The 16,445-nt window shown below is 41.1% G+C and overlaps 1 protein-coding gene across 7 annotated transcripts in view; it reads left to right on the top strand.

Moving 5' to 3' along the window:
* The window catches only part of LOC130493041 (membrane-associated guanylate kinase, WW and PDZ domain-containing protein 2-like), a 169,104-nt gene that overhangs the window by 7,338 nt on the left and 145,321 nt on the right, over positions 1 to 16,445 (top strand). For 5 of the 7 annotated variants that reach the window (XM_056866817.1, XM_056866816.1, XM_056866814.1 and 2 more), the window contains exons 2-4: positions 7,780 to 7,901; positions 8,996 to 9,124; positions 9,863 to 10,045. In XM_056866817.1, coding sequence (XP_056722795.1) covers positions 7,850 to 7,901; positions 8,996 to 9,124; positions 9,863 to 10,045 — 364 coding nt within the window. In that variant the 5' untranslated portion in view covers positions 7,780 to 7,849. The remainder of the gene's footprint in view (positions 1 to 7,779; positions 7,902 to 8,995; positions 9,125 to 9,862; positions 10,046 to 16,445) is intronic. The other 2 variants (XM_056866815.1, XM_056866819.1) reach the window with 2 other exon arrangements.

Here is a 16,445-nt window from a genome sequence, read left to right as displayed (position 1 = left end):
TGTTACACTTTCCTTTATTACCAGTGTTTAACAGATGACTTTGTTTTTAAGAAGGTAATATCACATTATAATATAGTGTCTTAATTATGTCATTAAAGTGGATAAATCATTTAAAAAGTTATATGGTGCACCTTGATTGTGGCAAATTTAGTCACAGGAAAAACTGCTAACCTCTAGCTACCATCTGTCCCTTTTGGAGGGCCCAATTCACACAGCTCTCTCAACTTGTAGCGCTGTCATTCACAGCGACTCTGTTGCCCTGCCATTGGTGAGACCGCTTGTTATTCCCAAGCAGTATGATTGGGGTTTTGGTGCACCATTACAGCCACAGATTCTTGATCTTCCACAGCAGAGGGTCAAAACTTGACCTGAACCCAGTTCAGCACCTAGTAGTGGCAGACAACACACCTCACCAGAGGCGGACATGGTTGGAGCTCACTTTAGACTCACTGGAAACCATGTCTGTCTGTCATGGACTGAGATATTTGTCTATGTAAATAGCACCCAAACCACAAGGAATAGTTAGTTCATAAGGATATAAGCATCATTTCTCTGGGTTCTGTACAAATTAGTAAACCCCTCATTCTCTCCCGATTTCATACCTACAATCATATGAAATACAATGTCATCAATATGTATTTATGTAATTTAAATATATATATACATTGTCTTTCCCTCATGGTTCAAGGCAGTTTACAATTCCAAATTAAGACCATATGTAAAACAATAAAAAAATTAACCCCCGCCTATAAGAAAACACCTACAGCTCAAACCCCATTAAAAGAACTAGCAAATATCAGCACCTTCTAAAAAGGAGCCTGTTCCACAAGGTGGGAGCTACTACTGCAAAGCAACTGACTCTGGAAAATGCCAAGTGGGCAACCTTAAGTGGGAGGACAACCAGAAAGTGGAAGCTAGAGGATTGTAATTGGTGCACAGGAGCATAATGGAACAGACCATATTATGGTAATGGGCTTCCAGCACAGATGACCCACACACACATTCAGAACATATACACAATTCCCCCTCCTGCTAGGGTTGCCATTTGCCCAGGAGTGGTGGACAAACTCCCATCCCAAGACCTATTAGAGCTCTTTGCTCCAGTGGAAGAAAAATAGGGGGACGAGAAGAAACATTGTACAACATTGCAATGTCTCCTCCAGCTGTACCTAGGAGTGACAAATCTCTATGGTTTTTACTATAGAGATCAGAGAATTCAAGGATGTCATAATGTCACTTCCTGAGTACAACTGGAAGTGATATCACACAATGTCACTCCCCCCCCCCCATTTTTGGTCCTGCTGGTGCAAAGACCACACCTGGCAACCCTACCTCCTGGCTCCCACAAAAATAACATGTTGAAATGATCACAATTACCAAGCTTACACTTTGTACTTTGTCACTTTGCTACTGCAGAATAATAATTGCTGTAAAATATAATGTGCCAAAAATTATCCTTTCCCTTTAAAGAATATGCCTTGTGGTTGCAAATAATAACTTAGAATGATCACTTGGTCATATGTTGCAACTGCACAATATATCAGAGTTTTCATTGGCTCATCAGCATCCTATCCCTAGGTTTTATTCCCTCCTCTCCTGGTTTTACTACCTACCTCTGCATAGCTTCCTCATCCTGCATTAATTATAGAGTTCCCTCCCAAGAAGAATATTTGTTGTTGCCTGCAGCTCCTTACTGGAAGGAGTCCTTGAATCTCTCTAAGAGAGAGGGATGAGATATGACTGACCTTAAGCAACCAGTTTTATATATAGCCACTCTGAGCCCGGCCTTCGGCTGGGGAGGGCAGGGTATAAATTAAATAAATAAATAAAATAATAAGGTTACAAAATCTTCACTGGAATCAGAGTTCGAACAAGGTGTAACAGATTTCACAGAGGGGAGATGTAGCCAGGATCTGATCTTAACCAGGTGAGTGGGAATGGGATGCAGAACGCCAACTGACCACAGGTGGAGAAGCAAAACCAGTGTTAGGAATTTAGGAAATCACAACAGGAACCAGGAATCCAGCAAAAAGCAAGAAGCAGTTATGAACTAAGCCTGAGAACTGATACTAAGCCAGACTTGGACTATAAGGCAAAGATGATACCCAGACTGGCCATTTAATTTGCAGGAAAATTGCCTGGTGGGCCTTTGCCATAGCAGCCCACTGATGTCTAGAAGCAAACCAAGCTAAGACCAGCAACTCTGTCAGAGCCTCAGGAGCCACTTGGAAGTGGCAACGCCTCAGAGACACACTGAGCTTAGCTTCTTTCAGGGCTGTTTTTACTTCACAGTCCACTCCGGTTGGGACCAGAGGTACAGACATCAGGACCAGGGCTTGAACTCCAATGTGGAGACCTTCTGCCCCTGCAGAATAGACAGGACTGGAAGTGAGGTTTCAAGCCTGGAAACAGAGTAAGCATCACAAACAAAGGAAGATACAACATAACCAAACTGCCAATCCTTTCTTTGTCAGAATGAAGCCTCAGGAAACTAAACTGGATTTTGCAGCACAAGCTCCATCTAGCTAAACATGCTCCATCTAACATTCTCTAAAATTGTGCTTCAGCTGCACTTTCTGAATGTTGAAAAGAAAAAGTATCCATGGATAATTTGCTTTTGCTCTTTGATAACATCAGTATTATGAGGCCAAGAGGGGCCATGGAAAGAGCCACTATCAGATGGTAAAAAAGAGGTAAAAAAATAACCCGACACGGTTTAAATCAAGATTGAGGTCACAGTGGCTGCTAATATTTGACTGTTAATACTCTGTGCTAACACTCTATCCTGTGAAAAAAATAAGAAAGACAAGAATGTTTACAACCATTAAACATGGGGCCGTTTCCTCTTCACAGTGGAACCATCCTTGAAACTGAGGCAGATTCCAGAAAGGCTGGAGCTGAGGCATTTCCTCATTTAAACAATGTAAATACTGAACAGGAGACAACATTTCCAAGTCAGGCTCAACAGCCATCCTTAAAACCACTGGGCAAAATGTAATCCCAAATTTGGGTCCCACAAATAGAGAGCTACTGCTGTATCACTTGATGCACTGTTGCTTACTGTTAGGATTCTCTCTCTCCCTGTCTCTGTCTCTCTCTGTCTCTCTCTCATATTCTCAAATGTGCTCAGGCTGTCGATCTAGTTTCCTGCTTTTACTGACCCTTCAAAATTCCCTGCAGGGCTGGCCCGAGGGCTTTGGCCATCTTACAAGGGCCAGCCTAGGTGTGCCCCCCTCCAGTTTTGGCACATCCCAACCTCCAGCCAGCTTGATAACCCAGGTGGTGGCACTGTGGTGGCTACCCCCTGGCACCTTCCTGCCATTGCCTAGGTCTACTTAGTTGGCGGGCTGCCCCTGGTTCTCTGAGGAATTTAAACTTTGGCTGTGAACAACTATGAAGTTTGGATATGATCCAGAAAAAAATAGACATACCTAAATCCATATTGGAAACAGTGGAAGTAAAGCACACAATTTGGTCTTCAAAAAAAGTGGCCAGTATCCTACCACTTCACTCAGCAAAGTTTGCAACCTTCTTCCAGCCTAAGGAGCCTTTCTCCAATGGAAAGACTCTGGAAGAACTGTCAGAGGAAAGCTCCTTAGGCTCATAGAAGATCTCAGACTTTGCTGAGCAGAACAATAGAATCCCAGCCCCTGATTTCAATGGCCTTTTTGAAGGCACAACCATATTTTACATTGTGCCTGTAGACCTTAAACTGATTATTTCGTTGGATTGCCTTCTAGCTTCCTCTCCTTGTACCTGTCTGACCATAGTCACTACCTCACTGGAGCAGAGCATGACAGGTATATGTTTAATAATGATGCTATGATGGAGGAGCATTCATTATGTTCTACACAGTGGTGATATTCTGGTAGAGAGGAAAATCTGTTATGTCTTTCTAAAATAAGGGGTATCTAGCAAATGGTTGTAATATATATGGTAATTATATCACTACTTGTATATCTAATGAAATTCTCATTCATCTGTATATTTAATAGCTGTATCGTTTGCTGCACCATTTTTAATGATCCTACAGTGCCACATTATACTATATTAATACCAAAACTATGAACATAAGAAGAGCCCTCCTGAAAGAGTCCTAAAGTCCTGTTTCCTTTCATGACTAACAATCAGAGGCCTCCAGAAAGCCTCGAATGAGGACATGAGGGCAAAACTCCCTTAGTGCTACTGTACTGAAAGGTATCTCGTCATTTCCTTCTGCATCACCACTTTGTCGTGGGCCTAAACCATGTGGTGACATTGGGTGCAGGCTGTCCAGTCAGCTCCTGCCATGCCAGCCACTGGCCAGACCAAGCCAAGTGGCCCTGGATCCAGCCAATGGAGGTGTCTGAGAAGGCAGTGGCTGAGTCTTTGCCAGCCATTGCTGTTTCTGGCTGTGCTAGAACAGTTCCACCAGGAAATTAAATGGCCAACTGTCCCTGTGCCTCACTATTATCCCTGTTAGCAACTGGTATTCAGAGTGTTCAGGTGGGCAGCCATGTTGGTCAGTGGTAGAAGAGCAAGTTTCTGGCCCAGGAGTACCTTAAAGACCGACATGATTTCCAGGGTATAAGCTTTCAAGAATCAAAGCTCTCTTTTCAGAGGTACACCATCTCTGAGCATGGTAGATTTATATAGTCATCAGGACTAATAATCATTAATAGACCTATCCTCCATGAATTTTCTGTTCCCCTTTGTATTATTTATTTAGATATTTATATCCTGCTTCTCTCTTCAGTGGGGCCATTTTAAAGCCATCTGGGCAGTGGAATGAAGTACTGATGAAGTGGCAGACTGGACTGTACCACTGCAGACTGCAGTGGAGGGATTACTTTTTTGACAATTTCCCTAAATCACTGTAAATGGAAAAACAGGACAGCATGTAAAGGGCTAGGGTCTTTATCCCTGATGTGCTGATTTTTAATTTGAAGGAAGCTTTTCTACTTGGGGGCGGGTAACATTAAAAATATGGTTTTCCTCACCTAAAGTCTGATGTGGTACAACCCATACTGTGTGTGTGTGAGTGTGTTAATTGCTGTCAAGTTACTCCCAACTTATGGCAGCCCTATGAAAATTAGAACCCTTGATCAGGTCTTGCAAACTGAGATCTATGGCTTCCCTTTTTGAGTCAATCCATCTCATGTTGAGTCTTTCTCTTTTCCTACTGCATTCAACTTTTCCAAGCATTATTATTCTTTCCAATGAGTCTTGTCTTCTCATAATATGACCAAAGTAAGATAGCCTCAGTTTGGTCATTTTAGCTTCTAGGTAGAATTCAGGCTTGATTTGAACTAGAACCCACTTATTTGCCTTTTTGGCGGTCCAAGGTATCCATAAAACTCTCTTCTAACATCACATTTTAAATGGATCAACTTTCTTCCTATCAGCTTTCTTAATTGTCCAACTTTTCACACCCATACATAATAAATGGAAATACTGTGGTATGAATGATCTTGATTGCCAGTGACATGTTCTTCTAGATCTTTATGGCTGCTGTTTAACAATTTCAGTTTCTTCAACATCAACCTTAAAGTTGAGTAATTCCCCAGTACTCTACTTTTGTCTTCTTGATGTTCAGCTGTAATCCTGCTTTGGCACTTTCTGCTTTAATCTTCATCAGTAGTTGTTTCAGATCTTCACTATTTTCTGCTAGTAATGTGGTGTCATCTGCATATCTCAAATTGTTAATGTTCCTTCCACCATTTTTTAGTCCACCTTCATCTAAATCTAATTCAGTTTTCCTTATGATGTGTTCTGCATACAGATTGAACAGACAGGGAGATAAAATACATCCTTGTCTGACACCTTTGCCAATTGGAAACCATTCTGTTTCTCCATATTCTGTCCTAACAGTAGCCTCTTGTCCAGAGTACAAGCTGCACATCAAAACAATCAGATGTTATGGCTCACCCATTTCTTTTAAAACCAGCCATAACTTTTCATGATCCACACAGTCAAAAGCTTTGCTATAATCTATTAAACTCACACTGATTTTCTTTTGAAAATCTCTTGCATGCTCCAGTAACCAACATAAATTTGCCATATGATCTGTAGTGCCTCTTCTTTATCTGAATCCAGCTTGAACATGTGGCATTTCTCATTCCATATACCATAACAGTCTTTGTTGTAAGATCTTGAGAATCACTTTACTTGCATTAGAAATTAATGCAATGATCCAATAGTTGCTGCAGTCTTCAACGTCTCATTTTTATGGAACTGGGATGTAGAGTGAGCATTTCCAGTCTTTAGGTCTTAGTTTTGTTTTCCACATTTGTTGGCATATCCTTGTTAAGATTTTGATGGACTTCTTTTCTGTGGCTTGAAATAGCTCTATTGATATCCCATGATATGTTTCTCCCAACTTCTTTCAGTGCCGCTTTCACTTCACTTTCTAAAACTGCACGTTCTTCTTCAAAAGATTCTTCTTTGAAGGAATCTGTCATCCTTTCATCTCTTCAATATATTTTCTCAGTGTATTGTTCCCATCTTTTCATTATTTTGTCCTGTTCAGTTAATGTATTTCTGTGTTGATCTTTCAGCATTCCTAACCTTGCTTTAAATTTCCCCTTGATTTTGTCGAAGGCTTTCATGGTCAGAGTTCATTGGTTCTTGTAGGTTATCCGAGCTGTGTAACCGTGGTCTTGGAATTTTCTTTCCTGACGTTTCGCCAGCAGCTGTGGCAGGCATCTTCTGAAGATGCCTGCCACAGCTGCTGGCGAAACGTCAGGAAAGAAAATTCCAAGACCACGGTTACACAGCCCGGATAACCTACAAGAACCAATTCCCCTTGATTTCTTGGATTTTGTGGAATGGATCTCTTGTTCTTCCTTTTTTGTTCTTCTATTTCTTTACACTGGTTATTATAATAATTCTCTTTGTCTCTGTGCAAGTCGCTGGAACACTGCATTTAGATTCCTGGTTCTATTTCTGTCACCTTCTACTTTTGCTTACCCATGCTACCACCTCAGAAATCTGCCACCTCATTCTGCTTGCAAGTGTAGACCAGCTCTCTGCTAATTACCATTACCACATTTTGTGGTATTGAACTCTATCAATAAACTATGCATTGTGTAAAGAATTTTTATAGTACTTCTATACAGTAATGTACCATTGTTTGTTTGTTTTTGAAAATTTTGTTTATGTGTAACCTGCCTTTTTGTCAAGGAACACAGAGAGCCATTTTAGTTCCATCATGAAGCAGGTTAGGCTGGAAGACAGTGACTTAACCAATACTTCCTAGCATTCAGACTCTGGTTCCCAATATCTTAGTATTCTGCCTTTTATACCACATGGGTGGTCAAAATATCCATTGACAATACATTGCATTGTTGAGGGATTCTCCTTCCCTTCCTCCTTTGAAAAATTACTTCAGCAGACACTAGGGTTGCCATTCTTCAGATGGGGGGTAAAAATGGAATTAGAAGTGATTTCCAGACTACAGAGATTAGTTCCCCTGGAGAACTGGCAGCTTTAGCAGATGGACTCACATTCCTGCTGTGCTCCCTCCCCTTCCCAAAGTCCACCTTTCCCAGGCTCTGCCCCAAAAACTCCATGTATTTCCTATCCCAGAGCTGACAGCCCTAGCAGACACATACCTGTTTTCCTCCTCCACTGGGAGAAGACTTCTCACATGAACACATTCCAGCAAATGGAGTGGCTGATCTCTATAGACAACATATAGGACTTCTTGCATGACAGATAGTGACCATGTAAACGACCATCATTCACAGTGTTGGCCTTGAAGAGGATTACCTTTGATTGACAGATTATTTCTTTTTTCAGCCACATAAATAGAAGGACACAATTTGAAAATCCTGTTCTGGAAGCTAAAAGGAAGCTTCAACAGCGTACCATGCCCAACGCAGAACTTGGAACAAAGCCTATGCCTGCCCAAGGTTTCCGAGGTACAGTAATGTGCCAGTGCAGCATATTTAAAACTGAAACCATTCCATTAAGTTTTGTGTTCTTTTTGATTACAACATTGTTAATATCGAAATATGAAGATGAAATGTATTTTTCCCTAATAAGTATTTAAATAAGTATTTAAACAAACGTTACTTTTGGTGACGGGTTTAGATGTAAATCAGAAAGTTTCTAAGCTTTTAAATATAGTAAGGCTATATTATTTGAAATCGTGATGATTTGAAATCATGTGATGATTTCATTAATGGTCAAACAAAATGTGAACCTGGGAAATGGGAATGGATCTTCCCAACATTTTTGAAGGGAGACAGAAGTTGCTCAGAGCCTTCATTTGGATCCAGGTTGCAGTGCAGGAAGGGTTTGAGATGATGGGCGGTTATTAGGTCTGGAAGGGGAAAATGGACATATACTTTCCCTTCACCTGTCTCCCAGTATCTCAACTGGCTGAGGATAGGAGATTTTGAGAGAAGAACCCAGTGAAAAAGGCTCATTGTTCCTCTGTGTTATCTCAACTGTTCATAACTTATAGGGGATTGTGTGTTTGGGATAGGCTTCTAGACACAGGATGTTGTCCTAGGCACAAGGAGATTGTCTCCTAAGCAACATCCAAACTGGGCTGCAACTCCTGTTGAAATTGCCTAAACTTCTTTAGGGAGCTGCTTTTTTCATTTTGAGAACAATGGCTATGTATTGCTGTTTAGTGGGGAATTACGAAAGTAAGAATAATAATTTGGGTGGTGGGAGCTATGGGGGTGGGGACGTGGGGACCACTGCAGCAAGTACTTTGCGATTTCACTCTGGGGAAAACCCAGAGAGCTTCTGGACATTGCTAGAGCTACCCAATGTCACTTCTGGGTTTTCCCTGGTACTAATGTATGGGGGGGGGGAGTGTTTCTCCTGCTGCCGCTCTGCATGCAACAAGGGCTGCCATAGCAAGAGCAGCCCTGTTCATAATTTAGTGCAAAAGTGAATGCTCACAGGGGGAAAAAATGGTTAACAGTCTATATTGGGTGTAGAGTTAAGCTTTTACATAAGGTTGTAGCCAAAGAATGAGGCTTGTTCTCCTTTGCAACAGTAGAAAGCACCCCAGCAACATTACCTAGGCCCAATCATGTTCACCCGCGCCCTGCTCCTCAGAGGTCTCGCAGTGTGAGTGACCTGTTTCAGTGTCGGCGGGACAGTGCCGGAGTTTACAGGCTGTATGGTATGTCTGAGTGCTGCTGCTTACCCGGGCTGCACTTTTGTCAAAAAAAGTAGTGAGCTAAGTTGAAAACAAAAACAAAAAACCCCACCAACCTTCTCACCTTTCTCCATGCCTTTTCTCACACAATCAAGCACAGAACAGAGGCACTGGATGTCAGGTGAGGCCTTTCTTTTGCCTGCTGGTCTTTGTCACACTTCCCACAGAATTGCTCAGGAAGCAGATGCTGAGGCCACTGAACTGTCTCACATGTTATAAATGTTACCTGTCATGTTCTTAAATTCTGCTTGTTGAAAGAAAGAACAAAGAAAGAAAGAGAATGTTGTGGCGGGGGGGAACTAAAGAAGAAGTAAAATGTATTACTATTATTTCACGGTGCTTCTTCAACAAACAAAAGATTTTTCTAGTGCGACTGATTATTACAAGTATAACATTTTGTTTTCGAACAGCTGCTTTCATACCCCAAAAGTACAGCTCACAAGTTAGCAGAGAATTCACTGTTAGGAACACCAGTACAGATCAGCAAATCCTTCCCCTATTGGTTTTTCCTTTAAGAGAGGATAACTCACTAATGCTTTTATTTATTTATTTTGTGGGAATGCTTGCACTTTCGTTTTGCTTTTTATGTTTCCTAAATGCCTGCCCTGCTGCTGCTGTTGCTGCTGCACTATAAGAAGCCAGGAATTTTTTACTGTGTAACCCAAATGTGGTTTGTTTTTCTGTTTATGTTGACTGATGTAGAAAAACCACTCTTCACCCGGGATGCCTCGCAGCTGAAGGGGACTTTCCTCAGCACAACTCTTAAAAAAAGCAATATGGGCTTTGGATTTACCATCATTGGTGGGGATGAACCTGATGAGTTTCTGCAGGTGAAGAGTGTCATTCCCGACGGGCCTGCAGCCCAGGATGGCAAAATGGAAACTGGTAAGTCAGACACTTTTACTTTACCTTTAAGAATAGGAGGAAGTTCGGCCAGAGGGAACTGAGCGTTGGCACTGATACAGAGAATGTTTTAATAAGTAAGCTTGTCATTTCCCAGTTACCTATCACTAGCTTTGTATATATTTTAGGCCTCTCGGGCAGATTTCTGTCCCCCCTGCTGAAGCAGTGCCCTAGTTAGAGAGTTTGTTCCCTCCACAGTTTACCTAGTTGTGAGACCAGTGAGGAATTTGTGCAGGTAATTTGAAAACATCCTCTCTGCCACAGATTGAAAGATGACGAGTTTATACCTGTCAACGTCAAAGCCCCTGGCCGAATGCAAGTTGGAAATGGCGACATTTTGTAATGTGCATATGGATTCACAAATATCAGTTGCAATAGCTGGAGGCCGCAGATCACCAAGCCTCGAGAGCATCAGATTTCATATCTTTGCAACTGCGCATTTGTTGTTTGCTGGCAAAGTGCTCCATACAGTCCCATCCAGTTTTATAGCTGGGAGGAAATAAAGCTGAAGGCTGCAACACAGTGTCTGTCTTGCAGAAGGACACCTGGTCAGGAATTCTAGCCCTCTTTCCCCACCAGCCTCCATTTTAATCATTCTCTTGATTTAACAGGGAACAAACACCTGCAACATAGTGGGAAGGGGTACCTCTAGGTTGATGTGTTTTATTTGTGTGTATGTGAGTGAAGGGACCATAATGTGAGAGTTCCTTTATATAATTCAGAATGATTGTGCATTCTGTGAGCAATGTCATGTGGATAGAAATTTGGACGATACTCAGAAGTGTTAGAATATTTTCAGCATGTTAGTTTTAAAAGGCTGGCTGTAAGATTTTCAGGATCTGGATAATTAAGTTCCTCCATGGTAGCTCTTAACCTACTTTGTTCAGCTTTCTTTTTGTTGTTCTTCTTGACCTTAAAATGAAAATTGGCACAAAATGAGAAAATTCATAAGATCATAAGAAAGGCCCTAAGCGTCCTAACCGCTCCCCATAGGAGAGTTGCTCTAGTCCCCTAATCATTTTGTTGCTCTTTTCTGCACCTTCTCAAGCTCTGTAATATCCTTTTTTAGGTGTGGTGACCAGAACTGTACACAGTATTCAAAGTGTGGTCTCACCATAGATTTGTATAAGGGCAGTATGATAGCAGCAGTTTTATTCTCTATTCCTCATTTAATTATGGCCAGCATGGAATTTGCCTTTTTTACAGCAGCCACACACTGGGTTGACATCTTCATTGAACTATCCAATACCACCCCAAGATCTCTTTCTTGGTCTGCGCTGCCAGCACAGATCCCATCAGTGTATATGTGAAGTTGGGATTTTTTGCCCCAATATGCATCACTTTACACTTACTCACATTGAAATTCATTTGCCATTTTAATGCCCATTCTTCCAGTATGTAGAGATCCTTCTGGAACTCTTCACAGTCCGATTCCAAATGGTTGGTTAGTCAAAGCAATGGTGCGCCAGAGATTTTCTGGAATCTAGACTAGACTCCTGAGGACCGTTAAAAGTAGAACCACTTAATCGCCTTTGAAATGGATCATGACCTGCATATCTTATTTCCATCGGGGGCTTTCTCAGGGTGCTTTGGCTCAGCATACAGCAACAAGGCATCTTACTGATGCTAAAGGAACCTTGTCGTGCCCTTGAAATTAAACTTAAGATACATAAAAAAAGTCAGCACTTTTGCAGCAATAGGCCTGTAATTGTATGTTGTCACTAGTGGAAATCACTTTGTTTTTCCATTGGTAACAGAATAGATTTCTCATCAATGCAAGGCAATAAAGGTGAAAGGCAATCTTAAATAACACTTTAATTTTATTCCATAACAGTACCATAGTTAGAGAGCTTGTTCCCTCCACCATTTACCTAGTTGTGAGACCAGGAAGGAATTTGAGCAGGTGCTTACCTAAGAAACAGGGGAAATTAGGTCAGCTTCTACCATCATTTGAACTTTTCAAATGCCAAAAATGGTAAGATGCCACAAAGTATTTAGTTTAAAAACTCACCAAGCCTAGCAATCTGCAAAACAGTATTGGGTTATGCTAAAATTATACTACCCCAGCCATTTTTAATATATTATATTCACATCCCCCTCTTTGTCATCATGGAAATCAAGGCAGTGTACACAGGGTTCCCAGGTGGCTTCCCATCCAACCATGACAGGGATAACTCTCTTTTGAGAAGGAGACTCCAGATGCAGAGGGAGTCAGCTGACAGTAAGGGAGAACAGTCGAAAATGAGAGATAAAGACAAATGGAGAGAGAATGGTGAGAAACAAAACCCCTAATAGCGGAACTGTGTTGGGCTAATTGAACTGTCTGTTCCATGGCTGGTGATGACTAAGGGAGGGGGGACGTGGTGGAGATCTATAAAAGTATGCACAGTGCAGAGCGAGTGGACAGAGAACATTTTTTCTCCTTCTTCCAAAATATAAGAACTCAGAGGTATTCAATATAGTTGATAGGCAGTAGATTCAGGATGGACAAAGGGAAATACTTCTTTACTCAATGAGTGATTAAAATGTGGACTTCACTGCTAGAGGATATAGTGATGGTCACATACACAGATGGCTTTAAAGGGGATTAGGCAGATTCATGGAAGATAGCTCTATCAGTGGCTACCAGCCAGGGTGACTGGAGAGAACCTCCACATTCAGAGACAGTAAACCTCTGAATACCAGTTCAAGGAGCAAAAATGAACAAAAAAAGGCGGGAAGATTTCAACCCAGAACAGACATGGGGCGAAAACGCATGGTCGCTTTAGCCTCCAACGCCCTAGGTAACCAAAACTGTTGAAAAAAAGGAGGGGGAATTTATATATGGAATTATCACTGTAAATTTTAAAAAGCTAAAATTATATTCCCAAAATTTTAATCCCAGAAAATTATGAATATTAATGTGCCTCAGTATACAACCATCTTTGGTTACATATAGAGGTACCTTTCCCTAGTGTAAAAAACCTTTAGTAAAATTGCACTTGTACACATGGGGATGTCACACACTTACAAGCATCTTCCCAATGACCAGGTACAATTATAAATCACATAAAATACATGTAAACCAAACCAAAAACCTAAGTTTTTTTCTTTTTTTCTCAACCTTTTTAGTTACCTTACCAGTGCAAGGAGGCAACATCAGGGGAAGGCCTCAGCCTCTACACCCTGTTGTTGGCCCTCCAAAATAACGGGTTAGCCACTGTGTAAAACAGAATGCTGGCTTAGATGGACCGCTGGTCTGACCAAGCAGGGCTTTTCTTATGTTCTTAGGTTTTCCTCTTCACTACCTTCCACCACCACCACATCCCATGGTGCCCAGAAAAGGCAATCACACACAATTCCCTCAATTCCTGCTCATTTTTCTTCTTCTGTTTGCCATTGGCAGCAACTATAGTAGCATCCGTCATACAGCTCAGCAATCCAAGCCACATTTGGGCTCCTTCTTCTTCACTTCATCCTGGGCACCCTTCTCTCCCTGCTTCTCATCTGGGTCAGGTCTTCGCCAGTGGCATCATGGAAAACATCACCATTTATAGCCTTCTGAAACTCTTCAGCTAACAGGATATATAATACCACATGGCAAATATTGTCTTAAATCACAAAGTTCCTAAAAAGTAGATGTAGGCTCGATCCTTGACTTTCTTCAAAAGCAGTGGTTTAAGATTGATCACAAATATGTTAACCTGCCAGGCTGCACCTGTCACTAGCGTCTTAGGACTCAGAAGGGAGAAACACATTTCACATCATCCACATATATGTTGTAAGTCTGACATCTCTCTAATTAAACCCCCCAGAGTTCACAGGCTTTTCTCCTAGAATCTCCTTGTTGGTGTCCTTTCCAGCCTATGGCCACTTGCTTGCTTAAAGACCTCTCCCTTTAAACATATTTCCTCATAGATATCACATCACTCAGGGAGTATCAGAGCTGTGCATGCTGCCTAACGAACTCTGTATAATGACAAGGTTGTAATTAGGTCAGACCCACTCCCTTACACACACACTTTTCAATACTCCAGCTAGGTCTCAGAGCTAGGGGACACACCTCTGCAACAAAGAGGAAGACCTTTCTCATCTTCAATACTGTCCCACCCTAGTATGAAACTTCTCAGTAAGAATTCCTCTTTCATTCTAGATGAAGAATTAGCATCATCAGCATTCTTTCCTGCTTTCCTCCTGCCTCCTCTAATTTATGCATGCACTTTCATAGAGAGCTCCATACAACAAATGTGTGAAGATTTTTTGCAGAGAAATTCAGATCCTTAAGTTTCTCATTGGAAATTATTAACTAAATCCTGATGTTGAAACAAACTTGGAGGGTCAGAACTTCATAAACATTACAACCATCATTAAAAAAAAATTCTATTTGGCTCATAGTAATTCTATCGCTTTGATTCAATTTAAGCTCTCACCGGTATAAAAATAATACCTGTGTATTCCCATTTATGTTAAGCAAAATCTGTGGCAGAAGTCTTTGCTTGTATTTCAGAGTTATTGGATTCAAATCCTCTTGTGATTTCACTTTTATTGCATTTTCTTTAGTTTTTCTCTCCCTTTCTGTACCAGGCAGATCTTTATGTTTTTTGTATGCTGCTGAAAACCCAAAATATGTCAGAATTTCCAATAAGCTTTCAGATATTACAGAGCTCAGGACTTCCTTGGTTTATGATGAGAAATAATTTGATATGGTTCAGGAGTAAAATAACATAGGCATTGTTTCTGGGTCGATCCGAAAGAGTTTAAATTTCTGAAAGAAAAAGTAACCTTAACATAAAACCTTCACCACGCCTTCAGTGCAGTGCATCTGCTTCTGTGATCAAGAATGACTTATATTCACTAAATTATTAATTTTATCATATATTTCCTGACCATTGCCGTTTTTCCTTTTATCACGTTTATCCTTTTGCCTGAGATTATCGAAAAGTGACAAAGGGTAGCTCTAGGAATCACCAGAAACTCTATGGGAAGAACTTCCTGTAAATAGATGAGACCTTATTTTCCTTTGTTATTTTTCTCCCACCGCTGCTTCCAGCAGAAGCAGGCAATAGGACATGCGGGCAGCCCTGTGTAAATACAAATGCAAAATGGCTGCTGCAAGAGGCAGAGCCTATCACTAGGGTTGCCAACTGCCAGGTAGTAGCAGGATATCTCCTGCTAATACAACTGATCTCCAGCCGATAGAGATCAGATCACCTGGAGAAAAATGGCCGCTTTGGCAATTGAACTCTATGGCATTGAAGTCCCTCCCCAAACCCTGCCCTCCTCAGGCTCTGCCCCAAAAATCTCCCGCCAGTGGCAAAGAGGGACCTGGCAACCCTACCTATCACAAAATGTCAAATGGTGAGATTATGTGTAACACTGATAGTAACTCTTCAACATTTCAGGCAGAAGCTCTGTTTAATTGGGGAATTGCTGTCTCTCTTTCTATCCCTGTCTGTCTCTCATACAAACACAAGAAGCTCAAGTGCTGGGGAGAAGGGTAATTTTAAAAATACACTGGGAAAGGGGGAGGCAGCTGACACTGAAATGGCACAGCCAATCAGACCTCTTATGGCCAATCAGAAACCCTGCTGGGCAAGAGCCCCACTTGGCCCCGCCCACTTTCTAAAAACAGTTTGAAGATACCAGGAAAGGTGTCAGTGGGCACGATGGTGCCCATGGGCATCATTGTTGAGGACATTTGACCTAGACGATTGCTGTAAGTTTCTTAATGCAACTCTACGATCCTAAAAAGACATAACCTTGTTATGACAGTCATGATGTTGCTGGTGTAACATACAAGGAAATAATACCTTTAATCATCAAAACTGTTTTATTGGAATAACTTCTCTTGAAATAATAGAATTGGACGAAAAAGTTCTTTTTATTTATCGTCTTAAATAACTATTTTCAAATGTGCTAAGCTTAAAGCTCTGAGAATAGCCCTAAGCATGTTTTATGCATTCTTACACCTTGTTTCAATGAATGTACAAAATATTCATTTTGGAGATAAGGTATAATAATATAAATTATTCAGCTTCTGTCTTGTACTTGCTGAGGATTCATGTTTCTTACAATAATTTCATTTTGCTTTCTTTACTTTTCTCTCTTAACAACATATTCTGGAGGAGCAGGACAACCCCTTATCTGACTACATGAGATAAAAGTGAAGTTTGTAAATATAAGACAATCCAGAGCAGGAATGGAGTGTGACACTGTCACAGCCTGACGTAGAAAATTAGAAGTTTTTAATTGGCATATATGTGATGGCTATGAATGTCTATTAACTGGAATGGAATAGCAGTGTTTTATTGATTAAAAAAAGAACTTGTACATGATTGGTGGGATTTGTAGCCCTTTGCCCAGAGAGGAAGAGAGCCCTTTTAGTACCTTGAAGAGTAGAAGC

Source organism: Euleptes europaea, unplaced genomic scaffold (genome assembly GCF_029931775.1).
Source record: "Euleptes europaea isolate rEulEur1 unplaced genomic scaffold, rEulEur1.hap1 H_6, whole genome shotgun sequence".
Lineage (NCBI taxonomy): Eukaryota > Metazoa > Chordata > Lepidosauria > Squamata > Sphaerodactylidae > Euleptes > Euleptes europaea.
This window is presented reverse-complemented; position numbering and strand designations above follow the sequence as displayed.